This window comes from Streptopelia decaocto (assembly GCF_964273445.1).
Source record: "Streptopelia decaocto genome assembly, chromosome: 3".
Lineage (NCBI taxonomy): Eukaryota > Metazoa > Chordata > Aves > Columbiformes > Columbidae > Streptopelia > Streptopelia decaocto.
In genome coordinates, this window is record NC_138656.1 from 61017476 (window position 1) to 61032720 (window position 15245).

Below are 15245 nucleotides of genomic sequence, written 5' to 3' on the forward strand. Positions count from 1 at the left end.
CATTGCTACTGGAAACAGATCTGAAAACTGGAATTCTCTCCCCTATCTCTGTAGTTAGTACAGATCTACTTGCAAGTAGCTTGATTCCTGTGGCTTCTCTCTAGAACAGATCAGATCAGTCCTGTATATATGGATACCTTGTGATTTGCTTTGTCATTAAAAGAAGCTTCTATTGTCAAGGGTAACTTAGTATGATTTTTAAGGTTTTATAAACCTGGAGTTTTAGCTCGCTGCAAGAGAAGTGTATCGTCCATAAAGTATGAAATACAAGTGGCATTTTCAGGGCCACTAGCAATTATAGTTTCAGCTTTCTGCTGATAGCTTAATCAGCAATAGAACATTTCAGTTAAGAAATTGGTGGCAGTAGTAGTCTAGCTTCCTTTTTATCAATTTTTGTTCCTGTTTGTTAAAACTGCCTCTTTAATTTCCTTATGTGGACTTGTCAGATTACATACCTGGAGAGGCAAGAGTGGGTCTTTGAATCTTCTATCACATTTACAGCCTTAAGTGAAATTGGGGGTGGGGAGGCTGCCAGGGGTAAGGGAGAAACAAAACAAAAAAACACCACAAAAATCCTTGAAAAAGTAAAGCAAGATATGTTAAAACCTGAGTTGGTGAAGATACTTCAGATGTATTAAACACTGTATAAAGTGTTAATTCCATCCCAGTGCTCTGGAAGTACTTTCCTTTGGTATTTCACTTTATAGAATGTACAGATTTCAAGTTGGTAAATGTTAAGTTAGCAAAAGGTGTGAGAAATGTGTACTTTCTTTGGCACGGATTTCTAAGTAGTTGTGATTCTAGTATTTTTGTAGCCGAATTGCATAAGTTCACTTTTTTTAACAAAAACAACAAACACACAAACTTATTTTAGGGATAGGTAGACTTTTAACCTACAAAATGTTAAGGATGACAATAACAGAATTACCAGAACAAGGACATTCTGATACAAGACCACTTACGTTTCCTTTCTCAGACTGCTATAAATATGGTAAATCTTAAATGTTATATGGAGTTAAAAGTGTAGTTGTTCTTAGTTTGTCCCTTGGAGTGGCATACTGGAAAAGCTTTGGTAGAGGTGTTAGTATTAAATGCATGTGTAATGTATGCCCTCTTACTGTCTTTACTGTTAGGCAGTAGTTAACCACCTGCCCTGTCCAAATTAAAAACTAAACACTAGAAGGCAGAACAAAGTAGTACTGTCACTAGTCCTAACTGTAGTTGAGGAAGTTGTACTTTGAATTGCACTAGTTTGCTAGCACCTGTGTAGAGAGGGAAATAGGAATACTACTTGCCCTGCTCTAGTAGTTACTAAAGGGTCATTACCACTTTATGTTTTAGGGAGTTTAGGCAAACTATACTGCTGTTGCAAGATCTGCGCTTACATGCGCGATACATCATTTAATAGCTGTTTGAAATGTAGAACTGATGATTCCTTGTACTTATAGCAAAGCTGACCCAGGATTTGTGTATATTAATTCAGAATAAGCAAGAAAAGGAACACAACAAACTTGGCAGCAGCATCAAAATCTGTCCTAATGAAGTGAAATTTGACATCATTCTGAAACTAACAAATAAACCAAGATGTACTCTAACTATCATAACCTTAGAACAGATAATCTGTATCATCTAGGTCAAGTTGAAAGTGGATTGTTGTGGTCTGTGTGTCATAAGGCAAGATAATTCCTACATGATGAGGCAAATTTAAGTTCTCTGCTTCAGTTGCCTGTCTAACAACATCTCGTAGGGATTGCTTTGCTAGTGGCATTTGATCCTACAGACCTGTCTACCTACCTATCCTACGTACCTGTCTGTAGGTTAAGTCATAGAAATCCTTTTTTCGGTGCAGCTTATTAAAAAATGTCATTTGTTGATTACAGAACACATGGTGACAGCCATAAATAAGTGAATAAAGAAAATGTCTAATAATTTATCTTAATTTATTGAAAGCTTTGAAATTAGTGTTACTGGGAACACTGTCTTTGGAAGAATGTGTAGTTATGAGCAGATAACACTAACTGCATAGCTGGAGGAAAAATATCTCCTCGTTTCTTCTGAGTAGAAGCAGGCACTTTGTTACCTGCTGGCTTTTTTTGAAGTTTTCAGAGTTTCTTAAGCAAAACAGCAGAAGTGTTGAGAAGATAAAAATCAAATAGCCTCTAGTGTGAGCAAGTACAGTGTCCAAAGCCAAATTTATTGTGAAGTTTGCTCATTTTGGTCAGATGCTATCAAGTAACGTCTGTGATTTGAGGATACTTTGTGTATTGAAACTGTACACCTATCTTGCTTTTTAGTTCTATGGATTCACTAGTTAGAAGTTTACTACATAAGCAACTGTCATGGAGGCACCCCGAGGTTAGTTTAAGGGACAACAGGGTCCAAAACAACTTTTATTAAACCGGTGAGAAACAGGCTTTTAGCACTCCAAAAGTGACCTAAATACAGGTTCGGGTATCAGTTGAAGAAAATTATTAAGGGGCAACAACTACTACAACAGGCGGTCTACAGAGTGCATGCACATGGCTTCACCAAAACAATGCTGGAGCTGTCTCTGAGTCCGGGAGGAGTACACGCTTGCCTGAACACGGTGTGGGATTATTTTTAAAGGGATACACGTACTTGTATTGAGTACGGGAAGTATACAATCGTGATTCTGCAAGGGTAAATTTATAATACACTCGCAATCCTGCGAGGGTTAATACGCATGCAAATGTGCACGGAAAGTTACATGTGCTTATGTGGAAGCACGGGAGGAAAATAAACCTGCGATTATGCAAGGATTAATTTTACACGTGCTCATATTGAGCATGGAAAGTAAATACACTTGCAATCCTGCGAGGAGAAATTTTCTCTCACATCCGTGGTGGCACGGCAAGCGGAGTCTCCATCCCGGGCGGGGGGGGGCTCTCGGCGGCAGCATCTGGCTCGTGCTCCGAGAGACCCGCAACAATGGGCGGAGTCTCGACGAGAGTCCCGTTTTTTATTGGCTGATCAGATCTGACTGTAGGCATTCCAGAAGCTTCTCTGCACCCCGACCTTGGCTGTGGGGTGCCCCTGAAGCCTCCAAACATCCCCCACACTGGCCGCGGGCACCCAGCTGCTCAGTGGTACCTCGGCACTCCCTTCTCTTAAGGGCCCTGGCCAGGGTGCTCTGGGGCCAAACAAAAGAAGCTGTTAGCCTCAAGTACCAGAGACAGAGGGAGATGTGCCTACTCCTTCCATACTGAAGGAGGGAGGGGGAGAAAGGGGGGTTTGCATCCTGCTACAGCAACCTAAAACACATCGTTTAAGTTTAGCTCTTTAACACTGACTCATCATGAATTCGGTCATGTCCTGCTGCCCTGCCGAGTTTTCTCTGTTACTGTGTATGACCTCTGCTGTGGCACGCACTGAAGTTTCATTTTCCCGGGGGTAGAATTGCCTCGGCGATATCCCCCATCTCAGCACACCCCAGCCACGCTCACTAGAAGCCACTCAACAGGCAGTGTGTGTCACGGAAAAGCTGCTGTCTCTGGCCCAGATCGGGCTGCCATCACCCCCCGGGCGCGCCCCTCAGGCGGAGGGCGGTCGGGCTTCCCACAGCACCCGCCTGGCGTGGCGTCGGCATTCGAACGTGCCCCCCTCCCGACACCCCCCGCGAGCGTCGCCCACCCTCGCCCTCTCATTGGCTCTGCGCTGAGCACGGCTGCTTCCTATTGGCCTGATTTCCTTTCTGTCCAACCTCTGCTCCTGGTTGGTGCTGTCAGCCCGAGCGGGCTGCGGGGCGCCTTTTGCCCCCGTCGGCGGCGGCCTGAAAAGAGGAGGCGTGCGGGCTCTCCCCTGCCCGCTGTCGGCTCCCGCGGAAGAGGGAGAGCGCCGGCTGCTTCTGGTGAGGCCAGAGTGCCGCTGCCGGGCTCCCTGTCCCTGCCTGCGGGGTGCGGTCACTTCTCCCTTCCGCCCTGCAGCGGGCGCGGCGGCCATGGCGCTGGTGCTGGATCTCCTCAGGCGGGTCCTGGAGTACTTCGGCTGGCCGCCCGACCAGGTGAGGCTCTGAGGCGGGGCTGGGGCGGCTGGTCCGCAGCCGCTGTGGGTCAGGGGAGGAGCGGTCGCCACCTTAGGGCCGCCGCGGCCGGGTGGGCTGCGCTCTGGGAGCACCGTGGGGTCTGTTGTTGAGGGAAAGTTTCGCGGGTGTAATGAGGCACGCTGCCCGCATGCGGGGTTTCGTGGGGTCTCTGTTCTGATACCGCTGTTCAAGGGGTTCTTTTTCATCTGAACGGGAAAAAGAAAAAAAAAACAGTAACTTCAGATGTTAACATTTTGCTATTTTAAATGAAAGACTGTGTAAAGATCACCAAGTAGCAGCTAATCCTGTGTTTTCAGAGGCCTGGGAAACCTATTGTGTGGGTAACGGGAGAGGTGAACTGCGGCAGGGCCGGGGCTGATGTGACAGCGGCAGTTGATGGGCAGCTCTGCACTGATGAGTGTCAGTAGCCGAGGCTTGTCATCAGGAAATCCTTCGTTTATTTATGTGAAACTACTGCAGCATCACTATGAGTGTTAGTTTGGCAGAGTTATCCCGATTATTTTCTTGTTTCGTTGTCGGGGATTCTCGTTTGTTTTGACAGGCCATATTTTTGGAAAGTCGCGTATTCGGCAGGAGTATCAGTCATACAGTCAGAAGGTGCCTTCCTTCAGCAATCGCATCAAGAAGGCATTTCCAGCAGTTATATGCAGTAATAAGGAAGTGTCAAGTCAAGGTACGTTAAACTTATTTAATGTCTTGGCTAATTTTTTTTCCTCGAGACTTATATGGATGCAAATGGTTACTCAAATGTGCACTTTTGTCGATAGCTTAGAATATGACTTTCTACATGCTGTGGCTTCTACATTCTTTGTGCCACTCTAGAATATACTGGGTACAGGCTGCATATATATCTATCTATATATATACACAGGCCGTAACTTGGCAGCGTTTTGGAAACAGTCTGTTAAAACCAGTGTAGGCCTCTTTGAACTTTCAGCTTGAAGAGTACATTGAAAAGTTAAATTGAAAAGTTATATTAACCTAACTGCATTATATTTTATGGCATATAACATTGAATTGCTTAATAACTTTGATTATGAGAATGGAGGGCTTTGATTTTCCGTCTCAGTTTAAAAGGTATTCTGATTTTTAGGTCACATCTTTTTACCAAAAGAAGGAATATGGATCTACTCGAAGTGTTGTTCGTAGACTTGGGACAATTCTTTCCTTAAAGCCCTCCCCAAGACCGTATTTTCAAGTAAGTGATTTATTGTTATACTTCAGCTATTTATGTTTTCTAGTTGCTTAATTTAGCGATAGCTTTCCTGTTCTTTTCAGTTTGTGTAGCTCTTGTGTTGTGTCCTTTATGCTCACTGTTATCAACTTGCTTACAGCACTGTTTAAAAATTCCTGTTGCTGAGGCAGAACTTGTAGTATGTGCTGAATCTGGTTTCTCTTAATACTTTTTTCCCCTTGTTTGTTTTTAGCTTGTTCAAGACCCAAGTCCATTGAGTTACCATGAACAAAGTAGAGTTCCAGCTCCTGTAGCCCCATCACTTGCTGATGTCCTGTGGGTGGCAAATGATGAGGGACAAGCATATACTAGACTTAGGTAAGTAAAAGTAGACTATACGCATAAAAAGGAGTAATAAAAGTAACCAATGTCTTCCCTTCTTTTTATTTTTTTTTCCTAGCCCTTTCAGGGAGATGCAGGTCCTGCTTACCTTAAAATTCTTACTGTGTAAAGTATTCTTATGTGAAAGATTTCTGAAATTTACTCCTCCGTTTTCTCTTCCTAATAACACATCAGATGCATTACTAGTGTTTTAATTTGTTTTCACTCACAAAGTAATTTGTGAGAGATGGAGTTTAAGAGAAACTTGTGTATTGCAACCTACAATAAGGTTATTCTTATAATTTTAGTTTACAGGCATTTTGACAAATGTTATAAAGGGGAGAACAAGAAAAATTACTTAAATATCTCCTTTTGACTTTGATTACTACAGTGCTATGTGTATAAACCTTGATGGTTGCTTTGATGGAAAGAAAAACATGATTTCTTTATTATATAAACTATGTTCAAAGTAAATTTTTAAAATTCTTTCTAGCTTTTGTGGAGTGCTAAAGGAAATATCATTACAATTTTAAAATATTACAAGTATTGTGAAATGACAAATTTTCCAGGAATTTTCAGACACAAGTAGCATACAAGTCTTTTCATTTTTTTCCCCTCACTAGAGAAAAAGTAGAAAGTTGCCTTAGTGTTCTACTAAAGGATATGTTCAATAGCAGAGGATGAGTCAGCCAGAACCAAGATTAACATTTGGACAGTTGTATTATCTTGTACTACATCTGTATCACACAATGTAATTCTACTTCATATTTGCATATGTTTGTGATCTTTGTGGTGCTTGCTGGTAATGAAACTACAAGAAACTGATGAAATCACACACTTTATAAAAACTTCCTGAATAGTCATGTTTCATCTTATTATTCCTGAGATGTTACTCTTGAATTATGGGGGTCTTTTTTGCAGCAGCTGTAAAATACTGGAAGAGTGAGAACACTGTTAAAAGGAGCTGTGCCCCGTTGTGTCTTCCTTGTGCTGTTCTTCAGCTGGTTCACATATCCATGAAAGTTCATTCTTTTGTTGTTTCAATTTTTTTTTTACTTCCTCCTCCTCCTCTCCTGACTCTGTGGGATGTTTGTCGAGAAGGAGTATTCTAACTGATATCTTTTCCTTCTGAGTCAGTATGCAGTGCAAGGGATTTTGGCATATTGGAAAGCAATGCTGCAGGTCTGATTTGAAGTAAAAGGATGATTAATGTAAGGAAAACAGTATGGTTTTGTTTCAATCAAAAAACTTAGTGCATCTTGAAAAAATAAAGTAAATTTAGTTCTTTATTTTACAATGAAATTCTGATAGTTTGAGTCTATATTTTGAGGTTATTTCTTTAGGCACAGAGTTTAAACAATTTCTAAAATTAAAACCTGAGGCTTGTAGCACAATTTTCTAATGCAGTCTGTGTTCATATGTAGCTTACAGAAGATGAGTTTATTATTTTGTAAGTTGGTATTAAAATTCATTATTATTCTCCAATACATTTTCTGAAAGATTGCAACTTTGTTACTGCTTGCAGTGTTCACCTTTTAGAGTTTGATAAGTGGCTAAAGTGTGTGAAGCCAAATTAAGAGGTCATTATTATTTGACTCTCCCTGCCTTTCCTATCTAATGTTTCAGGTAGGGAGGAGGGAGATCCTCCCCTTATGGTTTCAGTCTAATAGCTATTGAATAATAACAGCTCAGTCTTATATTGTGACCTTACAATGTATAATCTATCCCTGAGTAGATTATCTGACTATTTTTATGATGCCTTTTCAAAGACCTGCATCATACCTGAGCAAAGGGAGACTTAAAAACTATTTTAAAGGTTATGAGTTGTTAAAAGTGTAGTGTTTTCTTAAATAGTTTGCAAACTTATGTCTTGCTCAATGATGATAACTTACTTGAGCAGACAGTAAGTTTTGAGGTTTCCATTGCTGGCTGAGCCTTTTGAAACTGTATCTTTTGTTGCTTTCTAGGACTGAATTATGGAGAAAAGAAAAAAGTACAGCTTATTGTGACCTACATCCATCTGTAGGTGCAATAAAAAGTGTTCCAAAAAACATTACACAGAAGGACAGCCTTGTTGATCAAGTAGCCCTACAGAAGATTTCTGCGCTTGAAGACGAGCTGACTTTTCTTCGCATGCAGATTGCTGCGATCGTTTCAGGGCAGACATTGGGAAGCGTTCCCTCACGTAAGCCCTTCTGGTTTGAAGCAGACCAGTGTTCCTTTTTTTGCTTTAGAGTGCTTGCTCACAGCTTGCTGTGTCTGATGTCAATAGAGAACATCTCTTAATTTCTCTAAATGAAGTTACACGAACAAAATTTAAAGGATATAGTATTTTTTGTCTCTTTTTGGTGTTTGGCACTGCAGCCCTCCACTTTTTTTTTTTTATGGCCTGTTTGCCAGTTTTGAATGTAGCTGATCCTAACTGATCTTTATACTCATTTCCATGTTTGTGAAGAAGCTTAGTAACAACCCTGTCCATAGATTACCAATTACTACTTTAAAAGGTTACAGACTATTAATTATATATTTGGGGGTTTTGTACTGTTTCTGTCAAGTTGTTAAAATAATAGATTAAAAAAATATTCCAAGGAAGTTAGGTTTTAACAAAAACAAATACTGCAATAGTTATGTCTAACAGCCACTAGAGAGAGTATCAAAGATTGAAGTTCATATGCCTTGTGATTTCTTTTTTAATTCCTCACTCCAGAAAAGAAAGTGTTGAGGTCTTGATTGTCTTATTTGCGCTGCAATTGTTAAAACATTTGAACTGGCATGAGTGAGTTACGTTTGTGTGTGTTGTGCCAAGTGAACTTAAACAGTGCAGGCACCTCTGTGCTTCATTTAGGTGTTCTGTTGGCTCTTTTGTCTGTTCTCCATTGTGCTCAGTGTTGCAGTCTGCTTTATGTGTTTTGTGGTTATCTTTGCTTCATGCAAGGTATTCTTACATTCAGATCACTGAGAATGGACTATGTAGTAGCAGGCTGCTTTGCTGTTGCAGTGCTGCTTTGCTGATTTATATAGTGTTTAGACTGAAGGCAAATGCAGAAAATCAGGGCAGCAAAAGACACCTCAGATCCATTATTTCATGTGTTCTTAGTATGTGACTTTGAAATAAATTATGTTGTTTGTTTTAAATATAATTCTTCTATGTTAAAATGTGTGAGGTATGTGAGAAAGTGCCTTAAGAGGGCCATCATGTCTTGACTTATAACTGAGTCATCCTAGGTGTTGCTTAATATTGTTAATTGAAGGTACACTTACTAAAACTAAAATCACTATTTTATCATTGCATCCAGAACTCTTTAAAACATTCAACACTCCAGATGGATTTTACCCAGTGCCAGCCATGACTTCTACGCCATTGTCTGTGTCTCACAATCACTTTGTAATCCCCTCACCTCCTCCGCTTCCTTCTGGTGCACCATCTGGTGTTGGTGCTAGTAATTCAGCAATTGAACTTATAAAACAACGTCGTGCTACAAGAAACAGTGGTTCAACTGCAGCCGATAGTGCTGGTCCCCAGAGGACAAAGACTGTTCCTAGTATGATGGATGTTTTGAAAGACCTAAACAAAGTTCAGCTGAGAGCTACTGAGAGGTGGGTTGAATTAAATGTGTGTCTGAATGAGCCAAGCCTGTGTAAGCATCGCAGCGATTAAGAAGCACCAGAGAACACCAGTGTGAAACTTCATTTCATGGGCAGCTACTTCTGACAAACTTAAGCTGGCAACTTGTAAGTTCACAGCTTGAAATATAGATACTTGTGACATGGCTTTTAGATGCATTTAAAAGACACTGACTATCACAGCATTTAAAACTAGTCTGCTGCTTTAGCATGCAAATCTCAGGTTGCTGTGGATAAGTGGCTGTGTTGCTGTCTGGAAATCACTTGCAAAGTTGCCTACACAGTCACAGGAAATTGATCTGAACAAATAAATTTTTGCCTTCACTGTGAAAGGACAAATCCTTAGGCAAACATTGGAAAACTACTGTTAATGTACCACAAGTATTTTGGTTCTGGCATCGAAGTGTAAAAATACATGCAGTGTCTTTTATTGAAAATGTTTTGTAAATTTGTATTTCAATAGTGAAGCTGGATTATAAATATTTTTAATGGTCTATCATTTTGAGGGTAAGCACAGTTGATATGTTACAGAATTGCATTACTAAAGACTGCAGTACCTCATAGGGTCAGTGTTGCTCTGCTGTGCTAGGTGTAATAGAGGTTGTCAGATGTCTTTTCTGAACTTCTGTTCTCAGAAGCTGTGAGTCTGGAGATCCCAGTTTTTACCACCTGAGCACCAGCTTATTCATTGGGCAAGTGCTCTAACAGCTTGATTTTTATAGGAAGGGTGAAATCAGTCTTTTTAAGTTTCACATTAAATGATCTCTGCTGTAACTGCCAGACTTCGAGCTCGGTGCTGTCTGTAGGTGTAAATAGGTACAATAATTTTTTTGGCACCTTACTAGCAGAAGTGTGAATATCTCTAGATTTATTTATTTAAAATATCTCAGTGGTTAGGAAGCCTTTCTTATGATTCATTTTCTTGGACTGGTCACTAATTTGCACGTTTGTTAGGCTTTGGGTTGCAGGTCCTGTTTTGATTTTGCATCTCTTTGCTATCTTTTGATTTTTTTAATTTGAAAATAACAGGTTTTTTCTAAATTAAAATGCAAACTCTACTTTTTATTTCTTGCCCATAAATTGTCAGATTTGGATGCTCAGATGCTCATTTGGAGGGAAAAAACAGTCTTCGAAACCTTTGTGCCAAATCTGATGTTTGTTTGTTTGGTTTTTTTTGGTAATGGAACTTGAGTTCAAGTGTGGTTTATCAATGGGGTTTTATGGTCACCTGGCTACATATTTGACTTAAATGAAGTGGTTGTTTTCTTTAAATGTAATTGCTCTGAGGAATTGTCTAAGATTGTTCTTTCTTGTGAGACCATAGAAAGGCACTCTGTTCTGAACTTAAAATTAATGAAGTTTAAATCAAATTATGTTCACAATGGTTATGAAAAATTTTAGTGGGAGATTCCCACTAACATACCTTAATATAACTTACAAATGAGACCTGCTATGAGAACTGCACATTTTGCTTTTTTCCTCAGTAATTTGTATTACTTCAATATTTTGTGTTAATTTACTGCTATTTCTCTTTATGGAGCAGCATCAAGTTAGATTTTCAAGCTCAGAATCTGGCTGTCAAGTTGTTTGGTGTACTTGTGTTAGTCCTGTTTGGTGAATTTCTGTAAAGTAACATTAGGAGCATTGTTTGTGTAATCAAGGATTTATAGGATAGGGTGTATACAAAAGTTGTGTTTCTGGATTTTTAGATCACTCAGCACAGGATTGTGGTCAGGAGACAAAAATTTTCTTTCTTTTTTTTTTTTTCTCCATAGGTCACCTGGAGGTACTCCTCTTTCTAGACCCAGAAAGAGGCAAAGTTCAGGTTGGGATCCAGTTGCTGTACTAACTCATGCACTAAAGCAGAAATTTGCACATAGAGATGATGAAGATGATTCCTTGGACAAAGAAAATCGATCTTTTGAAAGCTCCCCATTTTCTAGTCCAGAGATCCCACTGGTATGTTTTTATATAAGAATGTGTTCTTATGTTCTTGAAGTGACTGCTGTTTCCATTGTGTCAAGGGTTTTGATTGCGGGGTGACAATAAAACTGTGGCAGATGTATTGTTAACCCCCCTGTTCCCTCCTCCTTCCCCTTTTGGCCCCTCCCTCTCCCCCCTTCCCACTCAGGACAGGCGATCGGGAGGGAAAGAAGGACAGAGAGAAGAGAGTTGGAAAAACTAAAAATGTTTTACTAATGCTACTAATAAGAATAGAGAAAATATACAAAATATACAAAACCAATCTTGAAAGTCTCAGCAACTGCAGAGCCAGCATCCAAAGTCCTGGATTGGAGTCTGCAGCCAACCAGAGCTGGATTCAGTCTCTCACTAGGCCTCAGTTTGCAGGGACAACTAGCAAGGTCCTCTCCTAATGTTGGCCGTAAACAAAAAGAAAAAGAAAGGGATGAAAAGGGATGAGATTCTCGTGATCTCCCACTTTTATATGAAGTATTCATGTGAATGGGATATTATGCTTTGTTGGTCAGTTTCTTGGTCACCTGTTTCTCGTTGCCCCTCTCGGGAGAGCTGTATCCATTCGTTATCAATAACTTCGCATTCCATTGCTGTGTTTACCAAAACATGTATCTGGTTCTCCACGAAAATGCAGCTAATAAGAAGGCTTTAGCTGACAGGCAAATTTACTAAAAGAGAAGCTTGTTTTTTAACAAAACCAGGACACATTTATAGTTGCTTTTTTTTTTTTTTGAGAGTCTACATCTTTTCTGCAATATTTTTAGGCCATCAACGTAGGTAGTTGCTTTTTTCAAGGATTAGTCAAGGCAGAGAACCTCAAAGGTTAATTATTTTGGGTGGATTTAGACTGGTAAATATACTTCTAGATGCTCCAAGAGGAAAAACTTTAGAAGACTGACCTTCACAATTCAGCTCATGGTTAATTGAACTACGGACATTTGCTTTGATGGTAACTGGCAAGTATCCACACATGGAAACTGTGCCTAGTTAGGAATACTATCTACTTATTGACTCATTAATTTTACCAATAAAGATGCTAGGGTGGTACAGAGAGGTCTGAGCAACACATGCTATGGGTTCAGAAATTAAAATGAAAGCATTTGCTTTAATATTTTTCTTTGAGGTAGCATAATTTCCATAGTTTGCATCTTTACCCAGAATGAGGTGTGATTCTGAACACTGTTGCAAAGCCTATGAAAAATACAGGTTTTGTTATGAACAAGAAAAGCGCAGCAGAAAAAGCCATTGGGCTGAGGTGATCCTGAGCACTAGTTTCTGTGGAGCAGCCTGTACAAGCTACTTCAACTTAGAGTCCAACAGTACTGTTGGTTATTTGTTAGAGACTTCCACAAACTTCAGAACTGCTTAGTGGCGATAGATAGAAATAGGTGGCAGTAATTAAAACTGTGTCTCTATGTTTAGCAATTCTATCTTTGTATCTTATGAGTGAGAGAAAGATTTGGACTCCGTCTTTTGTTAGCATAATGGAGGAAAATAATAATGTGAAACATATCGTGGACATTCTTTGAAGGCTGCTTATATGTGTGGCTAGCTGCCTGGCTGGAAATTTAAGGAAAATTAAGGTGTATGTTTCTATTTGCAGCTATAATTTTTTTTTTTTTTAATTTTAGCTGCCACAAGTATTTCTTTTATTTTGCAGACTGTACTGAGTCAACATCTCTGGTGCAGTCTTAATAAATTTCCCTGTGGACTTTTTTTTTTCCCCAAAGGAAAACTTAGAACTTGTTAAAAACAACCAGGCTTGTATTTTGGATGCTGCAGACCATTGCATTGCATAGGTGATATACCTGATTCCATAATACATACAGAGTTAGGTCCTGGAACAGTTTATAATCAAGCTTCTGATTGTTTACCCTTGAGTGTTTTGAAGAATGAATGTACTTAAGGCAATTGCACAGACTTACTATTTTATTTTTCCTAAGTGCAACAACTCTTCCAAACTGTCTGTTTTAAATACCTTCTCATTCATTTGTCATGGATATAATTTTGTTTAATTCCATCCCTGCTGCCCAGGTTGGACGTTGCAGTCTGAAGCCAAATGTAAAATCGAGCCTTACAAGAACTGATGAAGTTGATCAGGTATCAACGTGGAAAGTGAGAGCTCATATTTAACTGATGGAGACTTCTGAGGAAATTTCATAGCGTGTATAAGTGGCAGGTCCACTTTGAAATTCCTGTAAGGTCCTGTAACATGTTCTAGGACATGTCTCTTCCATGCTGTTGAAGTTTGGGTTGCAGAGTTTCTAAAATTGCCTCTTCCTTCTCCTTTGTTTCCTGTTGGAGCGAATAAAGGACCCTGCACTCTGATTCAATGTGAATCACTCTAGAGCCTTTTATTACAGAAACAAACCTCCTTATATATGCAACTATTCTCTGATCACGCATCCATGCTCCAGTCATGCATTCACTGATTGGATATCATCTATGTTCACGAGCTGTCCACATGCTGGAGTCTCACTGCTGGAGGGTCTGTTGATTTACATCATGTTGGGGCCTTGTTATTGTAGAACTGCTGCTCTCCCATGGCAGGTCCTGTTTTCAGCTTTTGAGTTGGCCGTGAAATTCCTTTGGGCCTGGCTGGTTCAACAACAAATCTCCATCTAACAGAAACCCCTCCACAGTTTCCCAGCAGCCAAACTTGTGAATGTGATGCACACAGCCAAAACAAGGTTTTTATTGCTATGGTGCAGTGTGTTTGAAACCTGGGAGACGCAGGCAATAAGTGTATGTGTGTGAAAGAAAAATAATTATTGGTGTGGCAGCTGAGGTGTGTACTCTGTTTGCAGTTCGGTGTAAAAAATGAAGAAGTGCAAACTTTTTTTGGTGTGTTATATGTATCTGACTGTATGTAATTAATGGCAGCTAATACTGTTTCATTAGAATGGTATAGTTGCCTCAGTTTTCTTTGTAGTTTACTGATGCAACTCCATATTCCATGTGCAAACAGTATTCTAACTTATTTTGGGTCAGTAGATAGACTTCTATGTTTGTGAAAATTGGTCATGTTGTAAGGAAACTGCAGGCTGTCTGTTAAATGCTGATAACATTGATGAGTTCTGTTCTGAGATAAAAAAGACCTTGGTAGGGATCTGCTAGTGAATAGTTTGAATTCCATGTGTGTATAAACTTGAACTCCCTCCTTGGGTTCTCCACATAAAGTCTGTTTAGTTCACAAGAGTTTATGAAATAAAATTTTCTTTATATCATAGCTGTGTGTGGCACTGGGGTTTTGTCTTCTTTTGTATCTCAAGAGCTGACCAACTTAAATAGATTGTATTATCTAAAATGAATTAAAATAGAGCTTAAATTTTTTTTCCTGACAGAGTACTTGATGGAGTCCCGTCTTTACAAATTTATTTCACTCTCTTGCTTACAGTAGCTGCCTTCACTTAATCTTTTGTCTAATGATCCTGATATATAATTATATATATATAATTAGCCTGTATATCCTGTGTGTCTTCTATTTCCCTGCCCATGTGCACAAAGCAGACTGGCAGCTGGATTCCCTTGTGCTGCTGAGACTTATTTGCACAGTTGTAAGAAATTACTGTGCAAATCCCATACTTCTGTTTTAGTTTTTAAAGTTATCTTTTGACTAAAAGTGGAGCTTAAGTGACTTGCTATTTTATACTTCTAAAATGTAATCTAGATTTTTTTTTCTGAATTCAGGTATTATTGAACTTTATGACATTCTCCCATTCCTCTCTCAGTCCATAACAGTTCGACCTTTTCTTTCTTTCCACTTTCAAAATACACATTTGCTTCATTCTCTACCTAAATTTGACAACTGCTGTGACATCTGTGCAGAACAGCCAGCTTGGCCCTCTCCTTAGCAGTGTTACACCTTCTGCCAAAGCTCTGTCTGCCTTATCTTCTGCTCTGGTCACTGATGCATGAGGACAGCAGAGAGCAACACTGAAGGCGGCCCATGCGGTGCCTGCACAAGGGGCATGAGTGCAGGTGAGTCTCGGTGAGTGTGAAGCCCCTGAATTAGGTCCCTTTTGC

At 39.8% G+C, this 15245-nt stretch overlaps 1 protein-coding gene across 1 annotated transcript; it reads left to right on the top strand.

The window, feature by feature from the left end:
* Positions 1-3720: 3720 nt before the first annotated feature.
* On the top strand, positions 3721-13441 carry MTFR2 (mitochondrial fission regulator 2). Its single transcript, XM_082048639.1, has 8 exons — positions 3721-4021; positions 4605-4736; positions 5157-5261; positions 5491-5615; positions 7586-7803; positions 8915-9215; positions 11018-11201; positions 13254-13441. The coding sequence occupies exons 1-8, from the start codon at positions 3959-3961 to the stop codon at positions 13350-13352; spliced, it is 1227 nt and encodes a 408-aa protein (XP_081904765.1). The 5' UTR covers positions 3721-3958; the 3' UTR covers positions 13353-13441.
* Positions 13442-15245: the final 1804 nt, after the last annotated feature.